Source organism: Apteryx rowi, unplaced genomic scaffold (genome assembly GCF_003343035.1).
Source record: "Apteryx rowi isolate R43461 unplaced genomic scaffold, aptRow1 scaffold_68, whole genome shotgun sequence".
NCBI classification, from domain to species: Eukaryota; Metazoa; Chordata; class Aves; order Apterygiformes; family Apterygidae; genus Apteryx; species Apteryx rowi.
Window position 1 is genome coordinate 1773696 of NW_020450960.1, and position 27182 is coordinate 1800877.

The 27182-nt window shown below is 39.0% G+C and overlaps 1 protein-coding gene across 9 annotated transcripts in view; it reads right to left on the reverse strand.

The window, feature by feature from the left end:
* Positions 1-7990: 7990 nt before the first annotated feature.
* Positions 7991-27182, reverse strand: part of LOC112975631 (zinc finger MYM-type protein 4) — a 35386-nt gene continuing 16194 nt past the window's right edge. For 4 of the 9 annotated variants that reach the window (XM_026085983.1, XM_026085980.1, XM_026085979.1 and 1 more), the window contains 20 exons: positions 26889-27004; positions 26488-26760; positions 25849-25999; positions 25434-25606; positions 24992-25142; positions 23198-23338; positions 22872-22909; positions 21516-21660; positions 20784-20905; positions 20268-20439; positions 19257-19310; positions 18964-19143; positions 18337-18431; positions 17569-17740; positions 16211-16306; positions 15695-15846; positions 14215-14326; positions 12619-12867; positions 11411-11540; positions 7991-9800 (listed from right to left, as the gene is read on the reverse strand). In XM_026085983.1, the coding sequence (XP_025941768.1) occupies positions 9593-9800; positions 11411-11540; positions 12619-12867; positions 14215-14326; positions 15695-15846; positions 16211-16306; positions 17569-17740; positions 18337-18431; positions 18964-19143; positions 19257-19310; positions 20268-20439; positions 20784-20905; positions 21516-21660; positions 22872-22909; positions 23198-23338; positions 24992-25142; positions 25434-25606; positions 25849-25999; positions 26488-26760; positions 26889-27004 (2930 nt within the window). In that variant the 3' untranslated portion in view covers positions 7991-9592. The remainder of the gene's footprint in view (positions 9801-11410; positions 11541-12618; positions 12868-14214; positions 14327-15694; positions 15847-16210; positions 16307-17568; positions 17741-18336; positions 18432-18963; positions 19144-19256; positions 19311-20267; positions 20440-20783; positions 20906-21515; positions 21661-22871; positions 22910-23197; positions 23339-24991; positions 25143-25433; positions 25607-25848; positions 26000-26487; positions 26761-26888; positions 27005-27182) is intronic. The other 5 variants (XM_026085984.1, XR_003256682.1, XM_026085985.1 and 2 more) reach the window with 5 other exon arrangements.

Genomic DNA, 27182 nt, shown 5'->3' on the forward strand with positions numbered 1-27182 from the left:
CCACTACTTAGAGAGCATTGTAAAGGAGTCAAACTTGCCTGACAGATTTCATCTAACGATACCGGTATGTATGCTGTAGTCTCCTGGCATGTAAGCAAAAGTAATAGAATGGAATTAATTAAGTGAGAGTAACGTTTGAATTTGGGAGAAGCCTTCCTCCCACTGGATGAATCAGGCTGGGAATGCGGTTCCCAGGGATGCCCACGCCAGCCGATGCGCCCCCAGAGCAACCTTGCAGCTTCCCGAGTCTTAGCACTTCAGACACGTAGAGCACTTCAGCACCCGGGCACCTTCMGGCCCAGAACTCAGTGTGGGACGGCAGCAGTCAGAGGGCATTAGCAGGAGACAACAGTTTGGCAGCATCTAATGAAGTAAAGCTCCTAATGGGCTGATGTCCCCGACCTCGGGGACCCTGAGCAGTCGGCACAGGGACCATCACCCCCCCGGGCTCTCGAGGGCACACACGAAAGCCTGCTGCACCTAAGCAGGCTTGGGCCGGCAGCAGCAATTCCTCAGGGCCCAGTGGAGCCTGTATGAAGCCAGCTGCTCACTAACGTTTTGATAATGACTCCCTTGGGGTGGGGAGGGCTGGACCAGAGACATCCGGATGTCCCTTCTAACCTAGATTATTCTGTGTTGGAATACAGTGCTGATATAGAGCTGAACTCTGAATCACACGGATCATGCTCTCTATGCAAACTGCACCCAGTCGTTCAGGCGTGGTCCATGTGATTGCACTAGAGAGGTTTGGTTGGGAGGAGGGAAGGGTATGCTGGAGAGAGAAACTAAACGTGCAGAAGAAATGGGAACAGAATACTTGGACGGAGACGACACTCACAGTTATTGCTGTCCATACGTATTTCCCAGGTATCTGTCAAATGCCTCGGGATTTGCACTAGTCCAGGAACAGAATCTAACTTGCAGTTTTTCCGATTTTAAAAGCTCTCCCGATGAAAAGATGAGACACTGGCAAGGATGTAGATAGTTTTATTATAAACAATGTTTAATTCAAATTGTACATGGTGACAGATGACAGACTGGACTGACGTGAAATGAGAACATTTTATCTGAACAATATAAAAAAATACAAATGCAATGGGAGCTAAATACACACACACACACACACACACACACACACACACACACCACACACCACACACCACACACCAAAACCCTCCAGCTTCCACATTACCGCCTCATCTCTGCTCAAGCTGCCTCAGCAAGAGCACAGCTTGCACCTCCTCAGAACGCAGCCCCCACCCAGCGACGGCGAGGACCRGACATGCCAGTGCTGAGTATTTATAAGTCACCGTCATAATGCGGACCAGCCCTAGAACGTGCACGGATTTATAGTCATTTGTTAATCACTTACACATGATTTTGTTATAAAGCATCTATACTAAATCTTAAATCATATTTTACAAATTAAGGTCTTGATCTTGTAAACACTTATATACAGGCGTGGATTTACATGGGCAGGGGCAGAAGTGCAGCAGAGGGGACTGTGGCCCCATCATCAGCTCTGGCTGGAACAAAGTTCTCCAGGCAAATGCGACAGGGAGAAGCCACGCTGCGCCCCAGCCCTGCACAGCATCTAACCCTAGGATCTGCTCAGATCTAACCAGCCCCGTCAAGTCTAAATTCAGCTTGAAAACTTAGGCCTTTGCACATCTGCAGGATCCAAACCTAAATCCTCAGGGAGAGAAAGGAAAGACTTGCCACTGTAAGACCAGGACTGCAGAACATAATACACAGAGTGGACCTGCTAATACACCTTAGCACTGTTATGTTATTAATGTGCAGCTCTCCTTGAACGGAGCAACATCTCCTAGCTCCATCAAAAATATTCAGAGTAGCTCTGCTTTAGAGACAAGGGATTTGTTCTGGTGCCTTCCCAGCGATCCTGATGTCCTCCCTGCTTCCTGGTGTGATAAGCACAGCATGTCACGTCAGCACGTTTTAAAAATTCCACTTTTTGTACTGTATTTCCATAAAGGAAGACTGATCCAGTGTGCCATACTTACTTAAATACACTGGTGAATAAGGCTCTCTCGCAATCATCTGGCTTTCAGTTTCTGTACCCGCTATAATTACTTACCAATTGCATTATATAAATGCATTAAGCAACAGCACTAGTCAACAAGCTGCCACAATATTTCTCTTCTGCTTTTGCAGCTCAGCATCTTTTCAGTTTTCCCTGTCTCCTCAAGCAAACACCATCTACAAATGTTCAAATGCAGCTCTCCTCAAATGATGGTATGAAACTCTCAATCAATCAGCCGCATAATAATTACTAAGACAAATACTGTCATAGCAAATACTGCTATGACCAGTAGTATATTCATTCATCAGATTTCTGGGAACATTTAATCAGCATGCGTGTAATTTTTTTGCTTGTGATTGGCCATTTCTGCTTTCTAAATATACTCTTTAAAACAGAAGGAATATCTATGCTTTCTCGACTTGGTAAGGCTAAGCTGGCTGCATAGACACACTCAGAAGGCTGGGGGTACACTAGCATTTTTCAAAATAAGTGTAGATTAGCTGCAGGATTAGGACCTTAAAAAAAACGCACTGTTTAAAGGGTCCCAGAACGCTGACACAGAGGCGGTACAGGAATCCCATTCAGAAAACCACGAGAATTTTCAGAGCTTATCGTAAGACAAATCAACTTTTGTAAAATGAGTTTTTTCAGGTGAGAGATGTCATTTCCATGGTACTGTGAGCTCTTAGGTAATTCTGGAATTTCAGGGCAACAGTGAAAATGTGATGCTCAGTCCTAAGGAATCTTCCTGGCCACCGAGGACCATCAGACAGCGCTCACAGCGGGGGGAGGGCAGCGCCAACCCTGCCCCGCTATTCCTGTTGCCAGATCCATGACACCTATCTTAACAACTTCCCTGCAGTGAACTGTGACTTGGCAGATTAGTAAGAGTGGCTGGCTCTATAACGTATAGCTCCACGTATATAAAATGCGTTGAGAAAGAAAAGTTACCATGCAGGACAAAATACTGTAATTTGAATTGTATTACTTAACTAAAAAGAAGGGAAAGTTTGAAGTTGTTTTAGCTCTGCATGGTTGCAAAGTCAGAGGACAAGCCACCACTACCCCCTGCATTTTGTTCTGGGGGAAGGGGTGTGTGTAACAAACTGTGATGTTGATTGATCTACTTAAAGCCGATCCCAAAGGCCTCAAAGAGGAGCAAACCCCACTGTGAGATGCTCTACAGCCATGTGGGAAAGACCAATCCTTGCTGTGAAGCTACTAAGCTGCTATTTTACTGCTGGYTTAAGAACAACTAACCCCCCCCCCMAAAAATCTGTGAGATTTTCTTTTTAAACTTAGATCCCAACATGATACATGAAATGAGGATGTACTCTTTTATTAAGGTTAAAGGTTTTTAATCACTTTTGCAGAATACAGATACGATTCAAACAGAAACTATTTTGGGGGTCTCAATAATTCACTTATTAATACCATACATTGAACTCTATAAATTCTCATATAAGAAAAAAGTCTTTTTAATATAGATTATGATGCACTGGTGACCTATTTAGATCTTTTGAAATAACACTTTGCAGTTATATAGCACCTTACAACACAAGGCTGCAAAGCATCCTACAGAATTTAGCCTCATAATGCCCGCACGAGGTAGGAAAGTCTAGCCAATTTACAAATGGGTACAACTGAGGTACAGACTGGCAAGGAACTAAACATGAGGCTTTCATCTATACAACAGCAGTTACGTGAAGTGTACACTAGACCCTGGGCTATATAATGAGTCAGTGGCTTAACTGGGGATAAAATCAGGAGTAGTCACTCACACCCTTTTTTTAAAGGGAGAATTTTGGCTCGATTACAAGCTACCCAGCAGATCTAAAAGACCTTTTCAAAGTATTCTGGCCTTTTATATTATAAATATATAGAAGAGAGAATAAAAGGTCCAAGAGGCTTAGACCAAAGGCCCTAGGTATGATGCTCATTAGCATATCTAATAGTCTACTATAAACCACAAAAATAACCGAGTCATACTTATCGTGGCTATTGCAGTCTGCATCGATTATGTATGAATACCAGGAAGTTGGACTGGATTTTTTTTAAATTAAAATTGCGTACTTAGGATGCATTTTGAGATTTGGGGCTTGGTGTTTTGTTTACCTTGGCCATTTTCTGAGATATACTCTGTGCAATTTAAATTCCATCTTTCTCTCCAAGCAACAAATAATCTAAGATATTCCAGTTTTTGTTTCTTTAGTAGAAAACAAATCTCTTCTGAAAAACCATTAGATTAATGACTGTTAATATCCAATGGAAATTTAAGTACTGTGGCTAGAAGAATCCAAGATGCCTGGGGTCCACAAAGCCTTTCGACTTTTAAAACCGTTCTACAACTTTTTGCAACACTCACTGGACAGATCTCTACCACTGGTGCAATCAGCTGAGCTCTTATGACTTCAATGGCTGCAGCCTCTATTGATGAATAATAAAAAAAAAAAGCTGTTGCAGATTTTGCTATTTTTCACAAAACAGCAAAAAAGTTAGCATTCTAGGCTCAGGAATAACACACTTTTAAAACCAGTTTTTTCTCTAGGTTTGTCCTATATTTGACATGTACTCACATTCACTGATTTTTCTTAATAGCATCTAATTGAGATGCATTGAATATAAAATAATGACACCTACGCACCTTAAATATCATTGGCATTATTTACTTGTCATGCACAATTGTCCACCTGCATAATGCAGCACAGAAAGCAAATACGCTAAAACTTCTACTGCATAAACTCTTTAGAGTACAGTTCAATGGCTACTGCTTCACCACTTACTCCTTTATTATTATTTCTGACAAGTGTAAAATAGTTTCCTCATAAAGCACAACAAAAAAAGTATCAAATGCTTTGGGAAAAGGGGGAAAAGGGAAACTGAAGATAAAAACGCAAGAGCTTACAGCTCAGCCAGATGAAATTAAAAGTGATAGGTTCATGCCAGAGGACAGACTAAATGAGCAACTTCACCCTTAGTTAAAAATTCCACCTTTTAAAAATGGCTGGAGTCAAGTTTTTAATAAATGCAACCATATTGTGCAAAAACATTCTACTCCCTCTTTTTCAAGCCAACTGTTTCCCTCAGGAAAGATATAAAAAGAATATTTCTGGTGTATATAGTTAGTCCTACCTGCCAGACAAAACTGCAGTCATGTACTGTGGTAGAAACTGGTATCAAGCAGCAGACCATAGTAAGACAAGAAAGGCAGTGATCATGTAGGAACTAGTCTTGCAGTTTCGTCTTTCAAGAAATCTATGAAGAGATGAAAAATGGTGGTTCACTCTTGCTTACTCACACAAACCTTACTTTAGCAAACTGTCTGTGTAAAGGAGGCAAGCTCAGGTTCAAAACCTGTAACTCTAATAGGCAAGCTACACTCTGATGCAGTTTAATTTCTCTTAAAACTACTTCTCAGCTTTCTAGTCAGCAATGGTCCATAATTTTTACTGATTAGGATGCTCACACTCAGTTACAAAACACCATCCTCAGAATTGGATGAATGGTTTCTCTTGCAAAAGAAAGGTAAAATAACCTGGTTCCTTTGGGGAAATGTTCAATAGACTTCATTCATTGTAGTAATTACCAATTATCGCCACTGCAAAAAAAATTTGGTCTATGCAGTGATTAGTGGTAGATTCCCTCCTTCTTCTGCAACGATGTTTTAGTTGATTGTTCAACACTTGTTCTTTCTTTAAATCTTGTACACTGATCCCTTCTACTAGGCACATACGGTAGATGAGCAGCTATTTAGTAGAAGAGAGCAAATCTTACTTTTGCCTCCACTAGATCTGTTGGGAATGTTTAAATTGGATGACACAAAGACAAAAAAAGAGCAACCCGTTGTGCTGATGTCAGCAAAAGTCAAATTTACACAGGGAGCATGGCATGGCGACTGTGGTTTGAAAAGAGCACCATATTTTATACAGCAGCATTTGTTCTGCTTTCCTTTTTTAAGGCAACAGTGAAACTATTGCTCAAGGGACTGAAAAGAGTTACTAAGATTGTTACCAAAAAACAGACTTTATTGCATGTTCAGAGTCACTTCTGTAGCCCTTGCACTAAAGCTTCCTTGGTGCTGCCTCGCCATCGTATGTGCGTACCCTTAGGAAATATGAAATGAATGACTCCGCTGCCATTTTACTTCAAGTCTCTGAGGAGACATCACTGGGCTGGAGACTACTGCCAGAGAAATCCAGGGTTTTCTTTCAGATCAGTGGTTCATGAGGTTGACAGAATAATTCATAAGATAATTTAACTTCTTTTGCACCTAATTCTGTGACATTCCAAGTGCTTTTAGTATCCTCCTTTAGTCAAATGAAACCAAGAAAGATTAGAAGGCATGTTCTGAGCATCTTTTAGAATAAAAACTGCTAAGAAAACACCAGCCCTGCATAGATAATAGCCACACTCCAGTAAGCATTTTAAATGAAAATCTCTGCAAAATCCAAAGACTTGCATTAGTGGACAGAACTGTAATTCTTTACAAGAATATACTCTAATGAGTAACAAGACATTCTGGCTTCCAAACTCTCAAACTAGACAGTTTGTACAGCTAAGCTGTCATCTGAAATTAAACACTTTTGAACAATGTGTGTCTAGCAGTTAGAAGGCATACAGGTAAAGAGAGAAACTCGATCAATCAGCAGGAAGTACTTTCTTCTGCTCGTCCTTCTCACACTCATCTTTGTTGCTTCTCTGTCCATAATGAGACTAAAACATGATTTTTCTCCCTAAAAGAATATTTCAAGTAATGAAGTGTTGCATGGTCAGCAAATGATTCAGATATTTTTATTATAAACAACTTTGTCTAAGTGTTTAGAACTTCAATACTGCATGTATAATCTATAAATATATTTTAATCCTTCAAGGCAATAGATCCTGTTAGTCAGTGTGAATTCTAGCCAGCTTGACGACAAATCCCTCGAGAGGCTGCGAGAGCACAGGCATACCCAGGAGAGCGCACGCCGCTGCCACAGGGCCCGAAGCAGAAGGCACCTCCCTAGAAAAATGGAAACTACGCTTATCTGTTCTGTTAATCATATCATCAAAAGAAGCTGCACCGAACCCTTCCTCATCTCAGAGTGACTAAATAAAAGGAGTTAGTACAGTGTTTAACAACTTTGCTTTCAGTCAGTCATGTTAAAGTGTTTTAGCTTTCTTCGCTGAGAAAATATACAAATATCTTTCATTCCAAGGACCTGGAAAAAATTAACATACATGAAAGCATTCACAGACAAGAAAGAGCGAGGTTCTTCAGAGAAAGAAAAATGAATACTTTACTCATAATATACAAATATACTACTTTATTCTATGGGAATACTTCTGTTATGTCTATTAAGGGAAAACTCAGTTGTGGTATTATTTTTTAAACAATCCCCACCCCCTCCCAGCAAAAACCAGCCCTCCCAACAGCATGTCTCAACTCTTTCCCTTGCCTATTCCCTGGGGGCGGTCAGCGGAAGGAGAGTAAAGGGCAAAGGCAACCTGATACAGACTCAGATAGCTGCACTCTTACACGGAATCTCCAAGAACTCCCGTTATTCCTGGATCCTTCCTGTCTTCTACTAACACGGAGGCTCTGGGCATACCTGTGTGCAACAGACACATCTCTCAGGCTTTGTTATCCTCTACAGACCTGCACGCTAAGCCAGTTAGCTGTTCTCTCCAGAGCGATTTTTTTTTCCCCTGAAACATTCTATCAACCATCCCGATACAAAATAGTGTGCCTGCTGTTTAAATATTTTAATATAACTATAGGGTATAAGTTAGTGTTTATACAATATGAAATTAACCTAAATGAAAATCATTAAGCCTCCGAGTGCCTGGGTAGTTTATTGTTAGGGTACACATTGTGGCCAAAGTATTTTCCCCCGGGAATGCTAGGCCAGGACATGGACAAAGCAGTATCTTTGATCAGAAATGACAGACACAGATGGGCTTGGATCAGACAGAATCGGGGCAGGTTTACTTTTCACATAGTTTTCTGTATTAAAAAATACATCAGTGAAATCTGTTACAGGCAGGGACAGGACTACCGAGTACACAACGTCAATAGACTACTTTCTGATTTTATTTTTGTTAAATTACTTTTGTTACTGCTAAAAAAATAATTAAAAAACAAAACAAAACAAACAAAAAAAGGAAATATCATTCAAGGCTGTTGATTTTCATCTCCTGAAATTTTAGTGACAAGATCAAATATCAGACCCCTGTTACAGAAGCTGGATAACTGACCAAAACTAGATAAAAACCATACAGTTCTCTTCTTTAAAAATAGTTTGGGTTTCCAATGAATTTGTGACTTCTGGTCATCAGAAACACATATCTATAGCTTGAGAAAACAGAGATACAGACAGTATCTGATAATGTCCTGTCCTCTAAACACAATATGGGAACTTTTCTCTTCTAAAAGATGCAGTAACAGCCAAGCCTTAAAAAAATCTCTTTCAATTTCCAACACTATGACTAAATCTCTTTGGGTGGGGTGGGGAAAAAACACACATGGTAACTTTCTACCACAGTTCTTTGTCAGAAGTAATACTGCATCCTTTGTACAACACCGCAGGTGTCGCAAAGGTGGAAAGAGAAAGAGTGCATGCATCTTTCCCTTGAAATGACAAGGCCCTCCAGATTTGCCTTATAAAATAACCAAAAACATCGGAGTAGGGGAAAGAGGAGAAAGGAAAGCTGCCTTAAGGGAAAAAAAAATTTCCGCGCACCACAGTATTTGCTAGATTATATCAACAGACTGCAGAGCTACTGGGCTAGTTAAGGGATTTTCTGCACATACCCCAGGACAGTCACTCTCCTGTACATACCCCAGAAATGTTTGTCCCATAACGTGATCACTCTGAAGTTTGACCTACAGCACCTCTTCCACATCACAGATCAAACAGCTAGAGTTGGTATTAGCGTGGACCGAGAGCTAGATTCTGGCATCGTGTGACCGTTTAACAGCAGCCAGATTGTTGTCCATTTAGATAGCTACCCTGGCAGCTTCTGCCTTCTTAACATTTGATCCCAGTTTTAAAAAAATTATAAAAGCATGTGTGTGTATATATTTATAACGGAAGGTGTCTGTTTGCCTAAATATCACCACTTTCTCTCCTGTCCTTGTGAAGAGCTCTAGGATCTCCACATGTTTTTTGGCAGCAATGACTGCCAGCCATCGGGCTGAGAAATCACGTGAGCCACAGTCTAGCTCTCTATGCCCATCATCATTATGGTAGCTTTTACGCAACTGTTTTCCTTAAAAATATTTCACAATTTTTTTAAAATCCTAAACAGATAAAGGATTTATGCACCACTCAAATAGGTTAGTTCATTTTGAGTTTGTTCAGAGGATTTATCGCTGCTGTAGGACGTTGTTTCTTGCAGCTTACATAGCTTGCTTCCTTCCAATTCCAGTTTGTACATCCACTGTGGTTCAAAATATGCCTTTAGGTGACATTATCTTGGCTTATTTGATACACATTTTCCAAAGGCTGGACGTATTCACAGTTTGGTGCTTCTGATGTGTATTCAAAGGAAAATACCCCACTTCAGTTAGTCTGATAACTCAATATCAGAGTCCTCTGATTTGACTTTGGCAAGTTCTTCATGTACCTCCCTCACCATAAGAATACGTGTTAACATGATGTCCAAGGTTCCTGGGTCTATTGGCAACGTGGAATACCACATGGGGCTATTGGGTACACAGGAGCGCTCAGGTTGAAGGTAAAATACATCACTTCTCTGCTTCACGCTTTCAGAACTGTCAGTGTAAAGAAAGGAAGACCACATTATCAGAAGGCAGCACTAACAGTCCTATGGACAACAGAGGTTAAGGAGAAACAGCAAAGAAAATGGAAGTTACATTGTGAATAGATGATCACTAATTTAAATGGCATAATTCATATCTTCTTACTAGTGACTTGCTTTCCCCCTTCAATTTAGTGAACAGTTAAGTTGTTTCCAGGTCACTCAGCATCAGTTGCTTACAAAATGAAGACAATTAGAGCGACCTCTTTACAGAGGTGGTTCTTCAACTGTAGTATTATCCAATTAATAGTATGGGTGTCTCGATATGATTGATGATGCATTTGACATTTAATATCTGAATAAAATTGGTTCTAATATTCCAGAATTGCTGAGTACTTTGGGACAGTTCAAGAATTAGCAAAACACAAAACTAAATCCTAGCTTGCCTGCTCATGGTGCAGAATGGTGAGCCCACCTGCTTGAAAGACTGACCATCAGACTTTGAGAAAGCTCTGGCAGGAAGAAACACAGCCCTCTAGAGAAAGGGTTCCTCTTGGTTGGCTTTGGAACATTCAGATTAAAACAAAAAAGTTAATTTTTACTGATGCTTGCATGACTGCAGGGGCTTAGCTGTGATATATGACGAGGAGCATGAAAGTGTTTTCACAGCCCAAGGACAGCTAAAAGCTTTTAATGATATGCAAGTGAATGCATGGAAGGTAACGGGGAGACAGAGAGTCAGGACAGCTACGAGGCACACCTTTGCCTAAGCAATAGGATAATTTGTAGTAAGCTCACTAGGTGTATTTTTGAGGGTGATTTATTTGGGTGTTAGTTGGCACTAATGAAATACTGTTTCATTTTGCACGTGTATTTTCTTTGAAAAGAGAGGAACACCATATTCCACCTGCTCAATGATCTAACTAAAATTTGTATAGGAAAAGGGAGAGACAAAATGACTTATATCTATGTCCTTGCTATATAGTCTTCTTTCTAATTTCTAAATAAAAGTTAATCTCACATTTCAGCATGCAAAAGCCATCAGCAGTTTTATCTATTTCACACTTTTCCTACTCTTTTTCACATGGAACATGTGATACTAGTCATAAGCTTCTCAGAAGAAGAATCCTGCATAGGAAGTTAGAGAGATGAGAAGATCATGGTCACTATAGTAATGCTCTCTGTTTAGACTTGCACCCTGTGGAGGGCCCTCTTCAGGGATCTCCTGAGGATCTGTAAAAAGGCATTTAAAGGATATACATCTCTTTGTAACTCTACTCTTTATCCAACACAAGTAACAAACACTACCTATTTGCTGAGTCCAACAGCAGTGCTGATGAAGGAAGTCCTATTAGCATGGCTCTACTCACATTGGGGTACTAGGAAAAGGAGAGAGAAGCCTGCAGTACAGGCACAAAAGGTCTGGGTGGGATCCTTGCTTCCAGAGGCCTGAGGGATGGATGCTGGTTACCTGCTTTTCAAAGCCAAGTACTTAGCTCATAAACTCTTCTACCTTTGGAGGGTGCTGGGAGAAAACTGCACCTATTTTCCTCACAGAAATGTTTTGCCCTTTTGGACTGTTCTAGTCCACATACAGATTGAAAATCAAGTTCTGTCACTTACCATTTTGACAAGTAAAATTCATAAAGTCGGACTGGACATCGCAGGGGATTATCCGTATTTTCAGCCATTTCCACTGCTGTTGCAATCTCCTCATCTTCACCACGTTTCCTTTTGCCTACAGATAATTTATCTGGATACAGAAAAATGACATCACAGATGTTCAGCGAAGAATAGCACCTCCAAGAATAAACCCTAGTCACTTCGCTTAGCACCAGTCTGATGGGATTTTGTATCACAAAGAAGCAAGACACTATTTGACATTATAATCTGTCATTCAAAATCATAAGCAAATCAACCGGTCTGATGTAATCAGCCTGCTGGGTGAGCAAAACATCACATATGCTATAGTGTGTCCATAGCTACGGGGGTGCTAACTGGTGAGTCAGTTGCTGCCACAAGGACAAGAGACATGAATAGCGGAGAGCTCCCACCTTTCCTTCAGTGATGCCACCGGGCACCAATTGGGCAGAGTTTCCTGTTCTCTTCCTCTATCCCAAAGCTTATAAAAACTGAGCACTTTTAAGAATCCTGCCCCTCAGTTCAAACTGGCTAAGTTCAAAGCCATTGTGGGAACAAGGGAGCTTACATATAGATAGACAACATAATTCTGTAAGTTCTGCTTTCTTAGGAAATCAGACTAAAAATTAAATTCTGGGATAGAAGTAATCTAAAAAGCACTTAAGGAAGATTCTGTGGTCACTTGCTTAGAATATTAACTAGGGCACATGCTTTCAATCTCATCAAGGATGTAATTCTATGAGGGAAGAGTAGAAGTGTTATTCCTCTTACAGAAAAACTAGCAAGAACTAGTACCTAGCAGAAGAATATGGAGGATATAATTTTTCTTAATAAAGAAGAATTCATGTACATATTGGAACTTTTAACTGAAGAAGCCAATAGTATCATGATCCCACTTGATGTCCTTGCAAAGGCACTCCACAAAGGCAGACAACATTACTAATTAGTATGTTTTCAACTAGAAGTTTTGGGGGTTTTTTTAACTAGACACCTTGGCTCATGTCGAATCTCATTTTAAACCCTACTAGAGGTGAAAAAATATTGAAAATGTACTGGGTAACAGCAGAAGTCAGACTCTTCACAGCTCTGCTTACTGCATAACATATTCTTCCCCTTGTCCCTTTTTAAAATAAGGAGCAGACAATATAAATATGATTGCAGAAATTCAGAATCAGAAAGCAGGCACTTACCTGATTCTACCTCTTGTTTCTGAAAGGGTGGGAAAAAACGTAAATACGTCATCTTAGTATTATACTTCAGAGTCCGGGTGCGTCTCATGACATGGGCGAACGATAATTTCAGGTGCTCGCTGACATTCTTTAGTTGGAAGTATTTGGTGTTGAAGAATAGAAGTGTGTTCAATAAGACTATAGGGGAATATGCACCCAGCTGTTTACATTCCCACAAGTGTTCCTCTTCAATTCTTGAGAACATGTAACCTGAAGACAATGGGCAAAGAAAAAAAGAAAAGGGTTATTTATGCTATTTTAGGGCTGTTCTCCACACTCGGTTATAAATGAACAGCTTTTACAGATCCCTGGCAATCTAGTGGATTTTAAGAATTTTCTCAAAGTGACAAGAGAAAGTATCACATACAGGCAGGGTGGGAGGGCAGAAATAGATAATATTAAGAAGGCAGATTCTGTCAGAAACTCACGTAAGTTCTCTTTTACCTAACCTTGTATGTGAATGAACTGCACATCAGATCAAATTCAGACCTATAATAAGCAACTGTAATTCCAGTAACATCAAGAAGACTGCATGCATGAACATAAGAGGAAGCATGGAGAACCAAGTTGTGCAACAGCAAGATCCTCCAGTGCCTGAAGAATGGAGAGAAGGATATAAAGGAAGATTGCAGATACCAGCAGAATCTCACTGAGTTTTAATTTCACTGAATTAAACCACAGTCAGTCAACTGCAAAAAAAGTATAATTCCTAGGGCATGGAGCATGAGTTCAAATGATACTACCTCTACCACTGTTGTTATGGTAAGCCAGCTAGGAAAAGGAGATATGGAGGCTTATAAGATACTTGTTGAGAAAAACAACTTCACTGTATGCATCAGTCTACAAGTAACTGGGYTATTTCTTCATTAAATAGAAAGTTAAATTTTAAAATGAAAAGCCAGTTGTAGATCCAGGTATGGAGTTTCCAACATCACTCAAGGTTTCCTGGTACTCTTAAAAGATCTGATCTACTAAAATTGCTGCTGTCCAGCTTTATAAAGCACATGTTCATACTTGAAGACCAATTAAAAATATCTGCAGAATTCAGGAGCTCTTAATTTGGAAGTGATTAAGGTGAGAAGAACTTGAAGTCAAGGAGTTGAGATAAGATACCAACAGCCTGCTACTGTGATCCTATGATTTATCAGAAGAAATATTTCCAGTATTGACAAGGAAATACTAATGTAATTGTACACAGTATTTGCAGTAACCCATCTCAAATACCACATACAGTTCTGGCTACCTGTATTCAAATAAAGACTAGCTAAAACTTAAGGGAAGAGAAGAACCGGCATGTTTACTAGAGGAATGGGAAGCCTTTCTTTCAAAGAAGTTGACAGATTAATCAGAGACAAAGATATATTAAAGTGCAATCTGTGACCGAGAGAGATAGACATAAAATCCACAGTTCTAGTCTACCACAAACAACTACATGGTGGGGAAGAGGAAACTAATGTGAATGCCTCAGATCATATTCTTCTTCATGACAATGAGAAAGTAGTAATTTATAATAATGACTTTGTCATGCAGCTACACAAAATAAAATAATTGTCCTACCATTTGGAAGAATTGTAGGTTCCCAGATTTTCAAGAGTTTTGTAAGCTCAATCATAAACCTGGAATAGGGCTCGGTAAAAATGTTATCTATTCTACCATTCTCAAACAGGTACTACAAGAGAAAAAAAGGAAGACATACAATTTATGATTACTTAACATTGCAGAAAAGATACAGGACATCAGATTCTTTTTCTTTCTTATGTCCAAGTGTCTTATGGTCCAAAACATGTTGTTGAATTCTTCAGTAAGATATCTAATCAGATTTTCTGAAGGGACTGGGACCTCCCCAGTATGAAATGGGAGATATAGGCAAGAATTATTGCCAATGTTCCAAGCTCTAGAGCTGTTTTCTGAAAAATCATCATCCTCTAAAAGTAAAGAAAAATATCTTTCAAAAAAAAAAAGTTTGTCTATACAGAACAGGTTAGTTACTGAATACCCTTCTATGAAAAGAAACTTCACTTGCTAATACAGGCTCTCCTGACAACAGATAGAGGCCCAGTGGGGGGCTGCAGAAAAAGCTCAACTTACAGCACCAATGCAAAAGTCCCCTAAATTCTGGTCAAGGAGCCATTAACATTTTTTTTTCTGTAGACGAGAAAGTATGCAAGTCAAAAGCGGAACACAAAAAATGCTGAAACTCCTAGACCTTATCAATGGCAATCTGAATTTTAACTCTTTCTGCATTTTTTCAAGCACAGCCAGGAAAAAAAAAAAAGTCAAAGATAATTCCATGCCTAATCAAATGGCAGGTTTTACATCAGAAATAGCTCTTTATTCCTTATCACCCAATGACTATTCAAGAAAACGAATGAAAAGATATTTCTACAAAAAAGCCTCAAACGGTGGTATGTTAAACTGAGACACTGAGTTTTCAATAGAAGTTATTTTATTCTAGGTTTGTGCTGCAACTGTTTCAACATGCAGTGCCTAAGCAGGTAGCAAGGACTGGTTACATGACTCTTAGTATTCATTAATTACAATTCTATTATTCACATTATACTATTTCTGTAAGTTTTGCCAACACAATAGGTATCTGCTTAACCACTGAAGGAGCACAGTCTTTCCCGGGTAATCTCGTCCATGTAACTTGCATATTAGAAGAGCATTGTGCAACTATTTAGATCTGAAACATTCCATCATAAAGCAAATATTTCTGAGGATCCACAAGTTTATACCTAGCTTTCCTACACATGGCAAGGATAAAAAAGGTACCAAAATGAAAGATTTGTGTCCAGACAGAAACACCTATCCCTCCATACCACATTCCTCCCAAGTACAGAAGAGGCCATTCTACTTTGATCATAAAAAGGTCCAGACAAAWTAGCCAAGTATGGGACCAAAACAGACTAAGAATAAAGCAGAAATAAAGAAACACTCTTGCCTCCTCTGCAAACACAGCATGGTGTTGTGGATACTGCACAAAAAGCCACACTAGTGTTTGGCATGTTCTCAGCAATACCCTAACTCAATGAGTTACCTGCTGAATTCCAAGGCACAAGTATAAGATGCTGTCAGGATCATATTTTTCTCCATTTGGTCTCCGCACCTCTTGAATAAACTGGCACAAGCCAAAACTCAGTTCAGCAAAAGTGCATGAGAGAATGTCCTCCTTGAGTTTCACAGGACGAACTGCGGTGAAGAAAATTATGAGAAAAATTAACTTCATTCAACAGACTAAATCTTCACACATTCCTTATCATTTCATGCAGGCAGAACTGTTAAAACATCTATCCCAAACAAACAGTCCCCTGTATGTCTAAACTTGTGAACTATTTCCTGTCTGTCAGCTAACAATTAAATAAATAGTTGGCCAACAAAAAACAAACCACCAGCATGTATAACCAGTACAAATGCTGTAACTGAGTAAGAAGAATATAGATATTTAAAGCTAGGATATTTAAATGGTAGGGAGCTCAGTGACACCGAAGCTGTGGCATGGCAATGGTTACGTATGCTTGAGGCTGGCAGTGTAGGGTTGATAAATCAGCTTCACCTCTATAGCTGGACTCAGGGGAATCTTGAGTGAGAGAAAGATCTTGAGTATTTCCTAGTAGCTCTGGACATGAGTTGAGTGCAGCATATTCGACTCCTTAAAGGGAGAAGGAATGAAGAGTTTAAAGGGCCATGGGATTCGGAAAGGGAAGCAGAGCAAATAGAGAWTCAATCAATCAGAGAATCCGCAATGAAATTACTAGCCTTGGCTGCTCCACACCATACACAAGTGACTGACTGCTTGGGACTAAACAGGGAACCTTTCTGGGGTTTGGATATAGTTTCCTGGAACTGGCTGTAATCATTTTTTCCTTAACCACAAGAAGAAAAGACAATAACTCATGTGATTACTCTTCTTCTGGGAAACAAGAAACAGCTGTTCTCATGTAATGACAACAGAAATTCCAAATGAGGAAGAAGCAGATCTCTCTCTAACCAGAATTCTTCCCTTTGAGATCTCTCTTATACAAGTCCTATCACACTAAGTTCTTTACATTGCAGCAATGTTTAATATGGTTTGCTCTCTTCCCCACCATCCCAGCAAAGCTCAGTTACATTCCTAATTTAAATTCTCTGCTGGACTCTGAAAATTTGCCCACAAAACTCTCAGTGCAAGCATGTAAGACAGATTTGAGACCAGAGAAAAGGAGAGTTGGACACTGCCAAATCCCAGGACTGCTGTGCTTTTGTAAAAAAGTCATAATTAGACAAACAAACGAACACAGCATTTACATTGCCACTATTAGATGTCACCCTAGTGAGACGAAAGGAACAACTCATGCCTTTTAAAGTTAGTTTCAGGCAGGGTGCAGCATAGAATGAGAAGAGTTTCAGGAAGGTTTCTTCACAACTGTGAAGTCTAGAAATGAGGTGTTAGATTTTAACACTGTAGCATACAGTTTTTTTTATGGCAAACAATTATGCTGGCACACAAATGCTTTGTGAATACTTTAACTACAGAAGAAAAAGATGGGACCAACATAGTATTGCCAACTTAGAACTATTGCCTGATATTAGCTCAGTAAAAGCTCTGCAGCTGCATAAAACATCTATTCTATACATGAATTATCGCACATAAATGAACACAAAGGGGGAGTTAATGCATTATAATGTTGAAAAGAAACCTTGTATTTTAGAGTCTGTTTTAATAGGTGACAGATAAATTAAGAATGCAAGAGATGAGATTTTTAAATGCATGAGAAGCCATAAGATGATGTTCCATAAAATCTTTTCTCTACTCATGGATATTTTAAACCTCAGTTAATAATGAATAATCCTAATACCTACCTGAATAACATATCACACTGAGCGCTCTTCAACTAAGTACTGTGGTTTCCACTGAAAGACAGACAAGTTTACCTGAAAACTTTAGGTCCCCTTGTTCCTCCTGTGCGTTTTTCCATTGGACCCAATTCTTCCAGGCATTTACCCCATACATGTACTTCAGGGTCATCCCAGAAACAGAGCATCCTGGGTAGGAACCCTGCATGAGATTCCGGGGCTCTACAGAAACTACAGACTTCTTCCGTCCCTGCAGGAAAACGCACAAACCAAAGAAAACACAAGCTTACATTTAATAAGCTCCTTATCTATGGAAACTTAACGTGATCTTGGATAATAAAGACAGTGCACTGACATGATAACAAAAACCTACGCTCATGACAGAAGCTGAATGACTATACAATTTTTTTTTTTAATTAATAAGTGGACAAATATTAACCATGCTTCATGGAAAAGGTGTAATAATAACAGTAATTCTTCTCATGATAAATACACACAGAAATATATTCCTCTCTGCCTACATCATAAAAGATTGTTTCTTTCCTGTAGATTATTACACTACTTAAAAATACATCTATTTTGGAGCTTTTTAAATGATACACATTCTTTAAATGTTCTGCACCAAAAAGAACATTTATTCTACCTAGTTGCAGAGCAGAGGGAAGAAAATCTTATTTTATATAGCAGGAGAACAGAAAATATATATATATATATATATATATAGCATAGTTAAAATCAAGTTCTCATTTTCACCCCAGAGCAAGACTTCTTACTTTGAGAATAAGCATGCACTTAATGTTATTACCTTAAATGTGAGAAACTTATGTTCCAAAAATACTTTCTTACCCGTCTTTTTGGCTGTGGGAAGCCATCTCTATGTCTCCGTCTTGCTCGTGAACGCGAATGTAGACCCAGTCCTTTACTGAGAGGGTCAAATGAGTCTAAAGTCAAATTAACACCATTAAGAGTTTATATGATTTAACATGCCAAAGTAGAAGTGTCACTTAGATACTACTGAATATCCTGAAGTTGACAATCACATCCACATATTCAAGTAATGCTTTGCCTTTGGATAATTAGGCAATAAATTTACCTTCTATATAAAAAAGTAAATTCTCAGAAGAGGTAAAAAGCCCCCCAAACAGTGGATGTACTTATTTAGGCAAGCTTATTCTTCTGCACAACTGAAATGAATTGTACCTAGGGACATAGAAGTGCTAAATGCAAAGGAGTCCAGCAAGATTACCTGCTACCCCTGTCAGTGGTTCTGTAGAATGCTATCTTTAAAGACACCAACCATATTCTAAAAAATAATAATTTTTAGTAGAGCTGATGTATTACTGCAGCTTTAAATACCCAGTTGTAGTAAATGAAAACACATCCCCTTCACAAGCAGACTGCTGGTACAATATTTACTCAGAAAATTGTGCATACTTTTATACAGCAATGCATTTTTCTTCACATTATACAGACCTGATGGAAAATCTGCCTCCAGGTCCTGTTCCACATCCCCTTTGGAGAACTGTTTCAGTTCTGGATCTGGATCCGGTAGGGTATTTGATCGTAAGGCATAGTGATTTAACTCATCCTCCCAGCTGTGTGGAGTGGACACTGCTTCCGATTCTAGGTCTCCACTGTAAGTGCTACCTTGGTCTGTAATGAGAACGATCAAATACATCATGTGCTATAGGAAAGGATGGACAAAAACAGAAGTTTGAAAGACAGCAGGATCAAAGTCTCTTCACAAAAAAAAAAATCCAACTGACCTTTCTCAAATATCTTGGGGTCCAAGAAGAGCTCGTGCTCAGATGTTTGAGATCCTTAAGAAAAAGAAGGAAATCCTATATCTACAAATGATTCACAGCTTACATAACTGAGACAAAAGATTTTGAACACCAAAACACTATATATTAAGTTATAATACTGCCAATAGGTAATGAATCTTCTCCTCCACTAGAGTTCTACCAACAGGTCTCTACCTATGCCATGCTGTTACGGGAGAAACAGAAATGCAGAACTAATTCACATTTGCTTTGCTTTTCTAAATTTCTAAATGTACCGCCCTCCAAGAATCCACCATTAAAAGCCTGACAGGAAAAATATTCTTGTAATGCAGCTGCTCTGCCCTCTTGATTCTGAGTCTTTCTTCTGCTAATGCATGACATATTGATCTAGGGGATACTATCTCTAGGAATCTGTTACTGCCAACCCAGAAGTCAAACCAGTACCTAGGATCAGSGAAAGGGAATACAAAGACATTTAAACCACTGTTGGTGATCTGTATCTAACTCAGGTTCTAAGCTAAACATAGCTCTACTGAGTATTGACTGATAAACCTCTGTGAAATTACAAAAGCTTCAGAAAGGTGCAAGCACAACCAGCACCTGAGATGGGAACCATGCAACAAGAGTAAGCAAACCTTAAAAGAAAACACATTTCCAAAACAAAAAATAGAATATTGCATACAGAGGCAAAACTTTCTTCAAATATGCAGTTCAGCGGAATTCCCAGAAGGCTTCTTCATTTTAAAAACCAAGCACTCAAAATCACTAACTCATGGCATAAGCACTGTACTCCTGTGTAGGTTAACACTTAAACTGCACAAACGCTTTCATTGTGAAAACAAATGTTGGTAGGACAACAAGACCATTTAACATGGCATGCTTACTTGGGAAGCAGTCAATCAGGCCCAACAACTATTTCTCTACCTATTTTCTGTGAAGAGAGGACCTCTATTTCACTTAATTTAATTTTCCTTTTTAAAAAACATCACATACCACCATGAGAGTGTGTTTTTTCTTTCTCCTCATCTTCTGCAATCATTTCTGCCATCTGAAGGAGATCAGCTTCAAATGGATTTGTGGGAATCTTTTCCTTGATATCCTGAATAGTTTCGATGATCTTATCAGCATTATCCAGGGTAGTTGGGAAAAGCATAGGAACTGGTACCTATACAGACACATGGAAAATATTAGAACTTGTTTGTGGGAGAAGGGAAACGGCAAATAGGGAAGGGAGATTCCTCTCCCTTAATCTTACATATATTTTAGGATTACATAAAATTTTAAAATAACTTCAGACTGGACAACTTGCTTCATATCTGCAATGACACTATAAACTGTGTGTGATGATGCTTAATTAAGTATAATGTGAATAAGGAAAGAAATGGTTTCAATTCCAAATACCACCTGCATCTAAGCTGGACTAAAAACAAAACTCAATGACATTGCTCTGTCCCCTGTTGAAAACCAAGACCATATACCACCTCTCTAGTGAACTGAAGGATAACTTACAGGTACTGGCATCCCAAGTGGAACTGGTGTATACTGTGTATAGAGGTGAAGGGGTACTGGCACAAACACTGGTACAGGTACAGGTACCACAATGATTTGGGGTTGAACTTCTTCTTCTTCTTCTATTAAAAAGAAAACAAAAATGGTTTAGTTCCTAAAATGAGCGCATGGCCATCCTGCACACTTCAGAGTGACCATTATAATTGTGTGGGGCTCCATCACTGGCGACTTCTGCTTGTAGCTCAATGTGCACAGTACTGTATATTACCCTGCTGACTTGCAACTTATCTGAATATTTGTGCATGTACACATCAAGTCCTAATAGAGGATTACATGAGAACAAGTACAGTAAATTTATCTGAAACAGGACATATTACACCTATCACAGAACTCACAAATTCTGTCCTGAGGGAAACAAGTTCCCTCCACAACCTTTTGTATGTCACATAACCACTTCACCTCATTCTCCACTATTTTAAGATCATTACAGAACACTAAAGATGACTGGAAGCCAATCTCAAGATTCATTACACATGAAGCTTTTCAGAATTTCAAAGAACAGCCAATGCTTTGCATCTGTAAGGCAAACTGCTGCTTGGAAACAACAATCTGAAAACTATTTAAGGTTTTAAAATATGTTAAGAAAAATAATTCTCTGTTACATAAACCATGCATTACTCTCTCACCTGCAATAAAGACTTTTAAAAAATGGGTTAGAGATTAGATACATACCTGTCTGGCATTCTTTGTTTTGTGTATGAGGTTTGCATGAGGTGGCCTTAGTCTGTGTGATTGGCTTGCACAATAACGCTTTGTTTTTTAAAAGCCTGGGTGGTTGTGATGGGGGTAGTTTCAGGGCATCTGTCTGAGTACTGGCCTGTTTTAATAAACACAAATGAGGGCAGAATCAGTATTGGTTGTGGTAGCATATTATAAAGATTAATATTTGTTCTCTACTATGGGAGGCTGCATGATTTAAAGCAGTATTACAGTTGCTATTAAAAACAATCATTTAAAAATGCAGAAAAACAGCTTTCTAATGCATTTGGTGCTTTCTAGTCTTCATAAAAATGTATTTTAATCAAACAATGGGCTTTTTTTTTCTTGTTAAGAGTGCAGAGAACAGACCCGAACAATGTTTGATTTCTGTAGTCAAACAACCTCTATAAACTTTTGATCTTGGAATCTTACTGATGGCAAAGATCTAAAAAGAACTTATGTTAACATACTTTTTGAGGACTTAAGAGTTGGCTGATGCAGATACCCAAAACACTGAGTAAATCAATGTGAAAACATTGAAAAGGAATAAAAATAAAACCAGAATGCAAATACTGGCAGCATCAGTATCACTTCTTGATTATACACACACTGATTACTTGTGGGTGTAATCATTTCAAGTCCTGCTAACTGTTATTTTCAGTCATGCATTCAAATAACACGATCTGTTTCAGTAGGGGAAGTTTACACTCTAATCCATAAAGCATACTTGAGCTAAAAGCAAGGGTGCCAGTCTTCCAGAACCTGAGCGCTACATCATAAAATCTCAGTATTTTAAGAGAGTCACAAGATATACAGTACATACATCAAAGAGCCCAAAAGTGGGGACTCTAGGACTTATTAAAAGATAAGAAGTGACAGTGGTTCCCCACAGCTCTGTTACCACACTACTGAGGGAGCGGGGAAGGGAAGCTAAGGTGCAAGAGCTTGGTAATGTCAGCCTCAGCAGCCCATTTGGTTCCCTTACTCCCATGGCAGCCCTTTTGATATCACATCCCACTTCTGGCCACAAAAGGTAGTGCCCAGTATGGAGGCCACATGTAAATTGCTTGAGAACTACAGCCATCTAGAGCTGCAATTCAACAGTCTTTATCTAAAAGATCAAATCAATCTGTCCTTGAACACAAAAAGACTTTTATACCATACAAGTATCCATTTATAAACATGCATCTGCAAGCTGGATGGATTTTAAATCCCAGTCACAAGCAGGAAAAGGAGTTACAAAATGACAGTGCTAAATTCTTGGATACTTTACTTGTTATTGATACAATTTGGGCAAAAGGGATAAAAAGATTCTTTTGTAAAACTTACATCTCCTATTATTTTTGCTGTCACAGTAGGGACTGCACCTGTGAAGAGAAACGACACAAAGTAGTTTGTGTTCTTGTCATCAAGACCCATAATCCGCCAAGGTCAAGAAAAAGAATTCCCATTAAACTTCATTCTCTGGTGCATGTAAATAAATTTAAGTCATTATTTATACCTTGGTAAAGGAAGGACAAAACAGTAACCATCTGCACTGATATGAAGGGTAATGAAGAAGTGGCTATTGTCCCCAGTGGGAAAGATCCAGGAACAAATATAAATATCCTGAAATGGAGTTTTAAAAATGCAGAAGTCATATTTAACAGTCCTACCCTGTAAAACATTGTTGGAATTAACTGTAGGCTGGGCAGCAGGGGTGCTTGCAAGGGACACCACGTTTGCTATGACAGGGGTTGAATCCTTTCTCAAAGAAGGAGGGCCTGATGAGGAAGCTGGTGCCATAGAAAGGTTTGCTGGATAGAAGGAACAGAAGAAAACTAGAATGAGCAGTAAGATAATTTATAAAAAAAAACATTTTAGCAACAGCTCCCACCCTCCAGATTCATCTCCAAATGAAAAAGCCTGCCTTATGAGAGGGGAATGCAGGTGTCAAACTGCAGGTTTTCAGTTTAAATAGGAGTTGGTTCCATAAGCAAACTTAAGCTGTTTTCCAATCACTGAAACATTTCAGAAGTTCATCATAGTATAAAAGGGACTTTCTATTTGTAGTATTATATGTATTACGGCAGTACTTGGGAGACAACAGAACAGGACACCTCACTGTGCTCAGTACCATACATATATAGTACAGGAGACAGCAAAGGTCCTGACAAGCTTATACGCTCTATATAATGAATGAGCTCATTTTTTTTTGATAAGAATTTTACAAGAATCTCGCAGTTAGAGCAACTCTTAGATTCTTTGCATCTGAAAGCACCATTACCACATTTCATCAAAAAAACACTATTCTGAGGCACTCCATTATTCTGGCAGCCCCCTGTTCAGAGAGACACCTGGAGCCCAATTTTTCAAAGGTGTTACACACTTGCCTCAGCTGAAGTTGCTGGCACACTTTTGAAGAAGCAGGCCCATCATACATATTGCTATCCTTACTAACAGCCAAATGTACTGACAAGACCAGGAATGTCACATGGTATAGTTATGGCCTGAAAGTATAAAGTTACTTATATAGTGATATATTACTCTTAATCAGGGAAAACAACTCCCACCAACGTAAGCAGGAGATGTGCACATAATTCAAGAGTAGTATATGGCCTGGTGCATACTATAAACTTTCAGTTAATATTCTTTATTGCTCGTTGGGTACCTTACTGTTGCAGTCACCATCACTCAGTGGGAGAATATGCCCCTCTTTAGGACCAGTGCTATTTCTGCCCTTTGTTTCGCTTCCTCTTCCTGTCTTTGTGGGCCTTTCTTCCTTTCTTCCCTTTGCATTTCATTCCCTACAGAAACTCACAGTTCCTATTCCTGTGGGCTTCATTCCCACCCTCCTTCCCATTCCATCTGCTAAAATAACCAGCAATGAAACAGCTACAGCATACATTAATCTTAGCATTGATACTTTAAGCTTCAACACTTAATGAAATAGAAACAGTAACCCTTCATATGCCTACACACTACACAGAACTGGATACATTAAGTTCATATACGGAAGTCTGTACTTTTAATCATTAAGGCTACTACAATTTTACCACTTATCATTTTTTGTTAAATGAACGCTAACATTGTACTATATCTGGCTATGTCTTATAAAGTACATGAGACAAGCTAGATATTTAACATGTCTTCAACAGACATCAGTACATTTTATCTTAATAAAGTGGGCCTTCGTTTTATGAAAGCGATTGAAAATAGCACTTCATGTTTCGTCTTCTTTAAAATCAAAATCTACCTTTGGTATATGAAGCAACCTCATTTCATACCCACAGAAATCTGAGATTGCCTGAACAGAAATATCTAAAATTGAGCCCATTCAATGGCAACAGGCAAGTCCCCCCGTAGACAATATATATTTAATTAAAAGTTCACTGAATTGAATTTCCAAATAAGTGATCATATCACTATTATGCACACCAAAAAGGAATACTATTCACATCCTGTTTTACCTGTGTTGTTTTGGGATGGAGGGTTAAAAACACTTTGGTGATTACAGAACTTCAGAATACAAAGCAGATTGCAAAAATGTTTGATCTCCCCTTGCCATTTCATGGACTCGCTGAGTTTACCTTGTCTCTTACAACCATCACACTTTGCCATCTAGAAAAACAGAGTGAGGGAGAAATTAAACACACATATGAACAACAAGAAGAGCATCCCAAAGCAGCAGAACATTTGGTGTCTGTATTCCCACAATCCAAATTAGGTTTTCTCTATATGGGAAAGCGGTACTCAGAACTTAAGAGGAATTTACTCATCTATCACATACATGTAATATCTTCTTTGGATATAAAGATCAACTACAGGCAGTTCACACAGCTCCTCAACTTCAAAGGTTCTTTTGCTAGCACGTCTATATTTCAGAGAATACTATGCAAGAATATCACTTACCTGGTAAAACAAAACCGTAAATTTAGACATGCATTCCTCTGAGCAGAATTCCTCCATCTTCCCCCCAAAGTGATTCTGGACCAGTTTGGGGGAAGCCTGTAAACAGTAACTGCACATTTTACAGTGGTTTCCCCAACGTTTAGCCAAGTCATGTTTATAAAGCAGTTTACAACCTAAAAGAAGAGAAAACAGCAATATATCAAAAGCATGCTTCAGTATCAAAATTATGTTTGCTTGGCACTTCTAGTTCTTGTATTCAGTTATATCTGTAATAATTTATTGAAATGTAGCATTAAAATATAAAGTGTAAACAAAGTTCTAGGTAAACATTAGGCTTCTTTTAGTATCACCCAAAATTTTAAGGCCAAGTACTTCTGACTTGATTTATCTGAGACACAGCTTTGCCCTTTCTTACCTTCACTACAGAATGGCTTATCTATGCCTGAGAATCGCACCGTCTCCTTGATAATTTTCTCAATTTTGCAGTATTCACACATTGCCATTACGCTGCTCCTCTTCTTATATTCATCACAGCAGGTCTTCCCACAAAACTGAAACATTTTACCCTGCAACATATCGAGAATGTTTCAGATGAGCCAAATCTCGTTTTCACCTCCTAGATGTGAACATTTAAATAGTTAATAAAAACTCAAAAGCATATTTATGCCCTTAGAATTCACCAACAGACAGCACTAGGGAATAAGTCTCTCCATTCAGTTTTATAACAAAGGCAGAGCAATTTTCTGCAGAAAGCCCTCACCAATGTGCTTTGTCCTGGAATTAAAAGGATCATCTCTAGCACCAAGAATAAGGGATGTGCTTACCTAACCAGTCAGTCTTTTTTTTTTTTTTTTTTTTTTTTTTTTAAGATAATAGAGCTAGTATCAGTATTAATTTTGGTAATGGTTAAATAATAACAAAATCTGTTCCAAATTCCCCCATAGCAGGTCACAGTAAGCAACAGAGAAGTACTGACGGACCATTGCATATAATATAGTTACAATTTCTTGAATTTCTGGTTGAGAAAAGCTTGCAAAGCCCTAATTTTTATTACCTTATAGTCAAGCAGTTCTGGTTTGGTTGCAAACAATCTGTTACAGTGCTGACACCTGAGTTTTACAACTGCGCGGGAAAAAGTGACTTGCTGGGACTGGGCAGCCAGCCTCTGTAGACCAGCTGCAGCTGAACTGCTCATGGAGCTGGGGGACACAGTCGAGGTAGTGCCACCTGCCGATACTGTTGCCCCCGAGGGAATGCTTACAATTACTTGACCTTGTGACAGGGGTACCACAGAGGAGTTCATTCCTGCAGGCTTGTTGAACAAATTCTGCAGGAAAGCAAATTGAGGAAGAGACCTTATTTTACAGTATTACATATTACCCAGCATGCCAGATATTTATACTATCAATTTATTATTCTATTAATTGAGCTAAGAAGAAATCCTAGATGTCATACCTGAAAAGCTACTACACAACTGTAGCTGCAAAAATTACGTATGCTCCCATCTGACATAGCCAAGTGATACTGAGGGACTGTGGAAGTTTTACAGCTGTTGCACTGAACTTGAACACCTGAGGGTGAAACAGAGGAGAAAAAATGATTTATCCAACATCAAGTAACATTGCAGATAATTTTGTACTGTGCATACAATGATGTGCAAGATTCTGAATGACAAGGCAAGATACACACAGAAGTCTAAGACAAAGTTTCTACAGATTCAGAAGCAGACGTTGCAGCAGCGGTGCCTGC